Genomic DNA, 8,012 nt, shown 5'->3' on the forward strand with positions numbered 1-8,012 from the left:
GGACATTTTGAAGATATCCATCATACTAGTCAAATAGTGCACAGATCATACATGCAGTTAAAACAAAGAAATAAAGGTACTCTTCAAGACTAATCGTTCACCCTTTTGTCCACCAACAACATGGGCTTAAATTGCTAAACCAGTAATAAATAAAAAAACTACAGTATATTGTCACACCACGTACAATTCAGCATCAGTTAAACTCTGTAATGTGTAAGTGTACAGCAATTCATTGGAGGACAAAGAGATTGGTCATTAGAGCAGAAAAGAGCAGTGTATGTGAATGAACTCATATCCACAAGCCATATTAATAGCAGTTTATTCATTAAACATCATATAAGGAAATCTTTGTCTTATCTGTGTATCATCTTTTGCTGTCGGCATTGGCATAATTCAGCTGGAACAAGTTCTTTTGTTTTCCCTGAATTCTTTGTCTTCACCACCCACTTCCTGTTATCCACTACAGGAATGCAGTCCCTTAGAGTGTTCTTCAAATGTGTCTTTTTTTCTAATAATGAATCCCACCAATCTAACAAATGTTTATCTTGCACTTTAAAACAGCGTAATTCACGCCACAGTTGGATTCTTGAATCTGATTGGCCAGGACACTTTGATTCAACAGCATTCTTAGCAAAAAAATATAAATGTTCGCATTCTAATAACATTTCTGTAGAAACAACACACAAAAGTTGACGTGATTTATATGTTTTCCAAGGTGTTTCATTGTTGACTAAATATTTTACGTTTTTATATATGCTTATTTAGCATTTTTTAACAAAGTGACTCCAGTGCGCTTTCTTTGTAACAGTCTGAGGTAAATTTACAGTGTCTGTCAAAAATGTGGAAACACCTAGTCTTTTATGGGTTTTGAGACACCTGCATGTTCCTTTTGTATGCAACAAACTAGGTAAAAGGCAATAACATACAAATATTGGACAGTGAATAAACTGTTGACAGATGAGTCCAAATGTGACATTTCTGGCTCTACACAGAAAGATTTATGTAAAATGGAGAACAGGAGAGAAGATGCTAGCAAACTTCATCACACCCACAATCAAACATGGAGGTGGAAACGGTTTGGTGTAAAAGGAAAACTGAACCAACATGGGTACCATTACATACTTCAGCACCCTGCAATTCCATCTGGACTGTGACGAATTGGAACCAACAGGACAGTGACCTGAAGCATCCGTCCAAGATCTGTAAGCATTATTTAGAGAGCAAACAATGGGCTACAGTGTTATCTATAATGGAATGGACTGCCCAGTCACCACACCTAATTCCTATTGAACTGCTCTGGAATTAACTGGATCACAAGGTCAGGAGTGAAGAACACCTTTGGCAAGTTTTACAAGAGGCATGAAAAAGTATTTCAGAGGAATGTTTGGACAAACGGTCTGGATGCCAAGCGTATAAATCTGTTCTACATGTGAAGGGAGGATTTTTAAATGAAAAGGAATAATAAATAAATAAAATAAATGTAGCTTGGTCAAAGTAAATTATTATCCAAGTATATATTTTGTTGTATATAAACAAAAGAGATATGCATGTGTCTCTTAAAAACCATTAAAGCCTGGGTGTTTCCAAAATGTGACAGGAACTATGTAACACACCAAAGTTGGAATTTTGAATCTTATTTTTTCAGGAGGCTTTGATAATTTTAACTATAAGCTAGAGCTTTTCCAGCATAGAAAAGTGTTCAAAATGGCTTTTCATTTTCTTAGATTAGAGTGTGCAGCTGCCATAACATAAGTGATAACATGAGTAAACTTACTGTGAGGATGTCCATAAACATTAACTGTAACTAATAATGGTAAAATGCACATCTGTTTACATTTTGTAAATAAGTACAAATAATATATAATTACCTGCATATTATTGTGTTATAAATGATAGCTATCCATAGTGATAGTTGAGCTTCACTGGGCATCTGCTACTTGACTTAATGGCTAGTCTGCACAATTAATACAGTATGATGTGTGCAGAATTTGTGTCTAATCCTTATTTCTATATTTTATACACATACTAATATCAATTTATCTATGCACACTGTGACATATTATAGATTGTACCAGATTTTTGGGTTTCATACCAAATACAATTTTCATTCCTTTGTGTAAACTATAAATATGTAAAAATGGGTGTGAGCAAGTGAAAAAACATGAAAGAATGTTTTTTCACTAACACACACTCCCTTGTTATCTAGCTCTGTTATATTTGCCTTACTGTAAATCTTAGGAATGTGTGAAATGTGTATAAAAACACTCAAAGGAGAAGCAAGACCATAAATCATAAGCTGCAAAATGAAAAGGCACAAACACTATATATTTAGGACCCCCCAAAAAATCAATAGAGATAAATGCAGCTCTAGTTTGCATTAGTGTATAAGGTTGCTGTGGAAAATCAGCTTTTTTTCCCATCGATAATGAAAGCTTCTGGACATGACCCAAGATGCAAAGCTTCTTTGGCCGCCCAGCCTCATGAGGTTTCCTCCCTGTTATTATATTCCATCAGGCCGCACCGCCTGGCAGAGCCAGGACCAATGCTTAGTGGAGTGATCTATAATTTAACTACTGACAAAACTCAGTGGAACTTAGAGAGAAGAAATAAACCAAGGAGGATAAAAATCAGATGCTTCTGGACATTTAAGCATATGATGGAAAACTGTGAAGAAGCTGAAAAAGAGAACTGGCATTATAAATATAAATATTGGAGACGTTTTAGAGTTCTGCCCATTCTGCCAACCAGAAAGTACAATTTGTGCTTTTATTTTTATTTAAATGACTCAATTGTATATAACAGTTTTTTTAAGAGGTTTCTTTTCCTGGCTCTGTAATTTATTAGTTTATTAAGAAAACCACCTTGTGGGAGAATTGCTTGCCAGACTAACCCAAAGCCAAGAGAAATAATGATACAAAATATTCCAATGCACAACTCGGTGATCTAAATAGACAATAGCAGGGACACTGTATCCCTTTTAAAAGGGAATGTTAAGGAATTCAAAGGAGGCCACAGGGGAAGATCACTACATAGTAGGCATGGAAAGATTCACCGATTCGCATTGTTGCATCTGCAAAAGTGGACGATGTGATGCATTGATGTAAAAAAAATGTGCATTGGATACAAGCTGGCATTTGTATCACAATTTTGAACATATTTGCATTGTTAAAAAAATATTAATTTATATATAATTATTAGTACATGCTGTATATCTTTATTAATTAGAAAGTGACAAATAATTTGTGACCAACATTTAATATATAGATTGACTTCTCTAAACTGTTTCACAAGCACGTTCCCACTGCTGCTGCTACGTGAATATGACGTATCACAACACTACGGAGACTGAGGCTTGTCCTGAGAGTCACGTAGAATACAGATTAACATAGCAGTGGAAAACCTGCATCTTCCTGGAGACAGAATGGGAAAAAAGGGTCTGTTTTTTTTTTTATCTATTGTACATTTTTGCATTACAAAGGCCTGTTTGTGAACGGGCCATGCGTTTGAAGTCAGAAGTCACTATTAGCCGAGTATGATTACTGTCATACTTTTTTTAAAGGACACCTCCACCCTGAAACCACCCAAATACACTACATGCCTTTTCCAGCCATATGTAAATTGGATGCAGTAACACTGAGGTTTCCCTTCATTTGATCTACTGTAGAAGACCCAACCCTGTTCCAGTTTGAGCTGTTCCTTGGTGTAAAAGCCACTTATAATCCATCATTAACTAAAAGAATGTGGGCATATTTAGCACCTCTAAAAGTGAGTGTTCTGTTCCTTTGGGATACCAGAAGAGCAGAGCATCAAAAGGACCAGTGGTGGCTTAGTGGTTAAGGCTTTGGGACTTGTGAGCTTGTGAAAGCTTCTTCCTGCTCTGAAGTATTTAGTGTCAGGGCAAGTTGAAGAGGTCAGCTGCCATAAATCATACTTACTCTGCTCTGGAGACCATAAAACCTCCCACACCCAAAAAGTAGAGCACAAACATCAGCTTACCTGAAAATAGAAAAAAATAAAATAAAAGAATGAAATTGTTAGCTCAATTTTTTATGGTTTTTTTTAATTTTTTTATGTCACACAAAGCAGACTGGGTGAAGGTGGTAGTGTGAAGTGATAGAAAACAGATGCCAGTTTAACAGGAAAATCTGTTAAGGATATCAAAACAGACTCTAATGGAATACCTATTAAAACAGGGAGGGAAGAAATAAAAATAAGACACAATAGAAGTAAGGAAACGGTGCAGAATGAGACGGATGTTTGTGTAGCAGTAGTACATTTTCTAACACTTAACTCTTAATGCATGACTGCGTCTCAGTAATTTACATTAGAAGGAGAAACTGTGTACTGTCATGGCAGTGCCACCTGCTGGTAGTTTAAATAGAGAAGTTTCTCACTTGGAAAAGAATGTAGAATAATTTCTCCATCTTCTGTAGGTTCGGCTGATAAAATGAGATAAAAATTGTAGCCATCATAAAGGTGCTAAAGATACTGTATTGAGAGTACCACTATATTCTTGATTCTTGAACAGGAGAGATTTTTCATATTTCCTATGGGTATTTAGCAAACCACCATTTTAACAATATACAATTGTGTTTGCATCTTCTTCTTCTTTCGGCTTCTCCCATTAGGGGTCACCACAGCAGATCATCCGTACCCCCTGTAATCTACATCTGTCTCTTTTACCCCAACTACCTGCATGTCTTCCCTCACCACATCCATACTGCTATCACTCTTCTCCACCCACTCCACCCTGCCTGCACTCTTTTCTTCACTTCTCTAACACACTCTCCAGCAGATTTTGTGTACAGTTTTATGTCATGTTATTTGTAAAGCCCAGTTTCTTTTCAAAATTGTAAAATCTTTTTTTTTTTTTTTATCTATAAAATAGATTAAACGTTTTTTTTTCTTTTTTCTTTTTTTTTAAACTGTTTTATTTGTGTTTTTGGCTCTGCAGTAGGTTGTAGCACAGTTGTTGGAATGTCGTATACAGAATTATGAATCAAAAAAGCACATTTTTACTCAACGATATATCTCCTGATTGACATGAAATTAGTTCTGAGTTAAGTGCTGGGTTAGAGGCTTAGTTCTGTTTGATTGGTCAAACTATTCTAACAATTTGCCAGCATTTACACATACACAAACACACACATAATCACACATTCTCATACATACTCACACACTCACACACTCACACACACACACACACACACACACACACACACACACACACACACACACACACACACATAAAACAAAGCACTATTATAAACAACTGGTTCTATTCAATATATAGAAAATGCAGCATTTTGACCAATCAAAAATCGGATAGATTTGGCAACAAATATGACCTGTAACAAGTATTAAATCATCTGGGTCTAGTTTTAAATTAAACCAGCTCTTTTCTGTAATAGGACAATGTAAAATGCCATTTTCATTCAAGCTCTGAAATAAGATGAAGTTAGATTTTTAAATAACAATGTGAGGACTTGCTAGAGCATTAAGTCAAATTAACTGCAAAGATACTTTTTAGATGAGGATACGTGTCTCTGTTTTCATATATGAGACATAAATGAGAACAGAAAAAAAGCTTATCACATAGCAGCTAATTATAAGGAACTGGTTCAGAGAATGCAACACTTTTCATTATGTTTTCGTGCATGGCAATAATGCCCATGTGTAAAACTTCAAGCTGGAGTCTAGGATCTGAAGACACTTTTATCCCAGATGCTGTGGTGAACAGAAACCATAACATACTAATAAAAAACTCTAACACGTACGCCTTTTCCCAGTATGATGCAGTCATGTGAGATGCAAAACTAATCACACACAAAGTTGCCCAGGCACTCAAAGGGACATGTGTTTTTTTTTTTCTTTGATAGGACAACCTGGAGTATCTTTTACACATTGCATTGCATGGAGAATATTAACAATAAACAAAAGACAAAAAAAACTAAAACAAAGCTAAAAAAAAAGAAAACCTACTGCTATAGTGGCTTAATTTTATAGAAATCGTTCTGTAACTTCAGCTGTAAAGATTAACAATAAATAAAGTAACTACATAAGTAAACATAAATTAATACAGTAAGTAAGCAATCTAACAAACAAATAAATACATACTATTTAGAGATGTAAGATTAATTTCTGCTTGACATCATAATTACAAACAGATTTATTTAAAAAATTAATTGTGAAAAGAATAGTAATTTGATTTATTTTAATCCTTGATAATTTTGCACCCTTTTTAAAACATATTTTTTTGTTTCATATCCCTATTTGATTCAATTTGGTCTGCAAAAAATTTGACTTTTATGGGTAAAATATCAAGGAAATTAAATAATAATAAAAAATAGCAAAGCAGTGATTATGATCTCAATAGACATTTGAAGCATGATATAATATTCCTGTTTTTGCAGATTAAAAGATATGTTGAGATGCAGATGCTGCTTTACTTTACACTAATGCACATAAAACAAAAGTATTACAACACTTGACTTTTTTAGTTATATGTGGTTCTTCCCCAACTTGTTACCACAAAGTTAGAGGCACAGAGCTGCATTAATGCAGTGGTAGCATTAAACTGCAAAACCCCATGAATATATGGTATACAGTATATGTGTTAGAGTGGAACTACTACTGATCTCAACCCCTTTGAACACCTTTGGGATGAACTGGAATGCTAATTGCACTCCAGGCCTATGCACACTGCATCACTGACTGACTTCACTAACACCCATGTGGCTGAGCACAGATCTCCACCAGCAAACTCCAACATCTAGTGGAACATCTTTCAGAAGAGCGGAGGTTATTAGAACAGCACACTGGGACCAAATGTGGAATGGGATGTTCAAAAAGCATGGTGTGTATGAGGAATTGGATTGCAGTAGGATTTTTGGTCTTTGGTAAAAAAGATTTTTAACTTGTGAACAGATAAAACATGTGTTTTATCCAGATATATTATAGAAGAAAACAAGCTTCATGAAGAGCAAAGGAAAAGATAAAGAGATATTATGTCATGTAGACCTCCATACATTTCAATACACAGGACGTTAATTCAACTGAACACCTGGATCCTTTGCTCTTTAATGTGCATTTGACATAATTAATAAATGAGTATGAGTCTGCAATTTCTTTCACTGTTTCTTTTACCATGATATTTTATTCTTATTACCAGCAGAAAAGAAATCACTCACAATGTAGTCCTTAGAGAACATTTCTGAAAGCAATAAAACAAACAGCTAAATACCAGACATGATCATTTCACTTTTTTCAGTTTTTTCAGGAAAATGGGTATTTATAAAATTTCCCAATTTCTCAGTACAACCCACAACAATAAACTATTGTTTCACCTCCTAGGGCTATTTACTGACTTCAACTAAATGCTAAATGTTTCAGCTTAGAGGAATTCTCTGTATATTTAATATCTGTAAAGGCTAGGTGGCTACCACACACAAACATGATTTATTAATTAAAAAAAGATTTTTTTTCCAATATAACACTAAAAATAATTTAAATGTGTTGAAACCAAAAAGTGTTCGGAGCATCATGCTCCTGGAGCATTGAGTGAGGCCCTTGATTGGTCAGCTGGATAAATAAAATAATTGTTAGGGGCTCTGGATAAGGGTGTTTGCTGTAAATTTTCATTTTTTAAGGAGGAAGATTGTATGAAGTATTAATAATTTTAATGTGGACACAAATTTCTATAGGAAGTGCCTCGGTACAGCTTTACACACACACACACACACACACACACACACACACACACACACACACACACACACACACACACACACACATAAAACCTTTGCAGGGAAATAAACTTTACTGATTGAGCTTTTGCTGGAATGTCAGGTTTAACAAAATAAAGCCAAATATGGTAAGATATTTATTTTCTTGTTAGAGTGGATGAGCTGTAAATCTTAAATTGGAAAAAAAGTGTCTGTAAATGTCTCTATATTCAATACAAAGACAATTTTAATTAATATTGGTTTTCTTACATACAGTATTGGTCAAAA

At 34.7% G+C, this 8,012-nt stretch overlaps 1 protein-coding gene across 1 annotated transcript in view; it reads right to left on the reverse strand.

Moving 5' to 3' along the window:
- Nucleotides 1–3,384: 3,384 nt before the first annotated feature.
- Nucleotides 3,385–8,012, reverse strand: part of LOC124376372 (vicilin-like seed storage protein At2g18540) — a gene marked incomplete at its 5' end in the record, with an annotated part of 40,192 nt that continues 35,564 nt past the window's right edge. Inside the window, one exon of the mRNA XM_046835425.1 lies at nucleotides 3,385–3,996. Within this exon, the coding sequence (XP_046691381.1) occupies nucleotides 3,932–3,996 (65 nt within the window). The remainder of the gene's footprint in view (nucleotides 3,997–8,012) is intronic.

This window comes from Silurus meridionalis, chromosome 22, assembly GCF_014805685.1.
Source record: "Silurus meridionalis isolate SWU-2019-XX chromosome 22, ASM1480568v1, whole genome shotgun sequence".
Classification (NCBI taxonomy): domain Eukaryota; kingdom Metazoa; phylum Chordata; class Actinopteri; order Siluriformes; family Siluridae; genus Silurus; species Silurus meridionalis.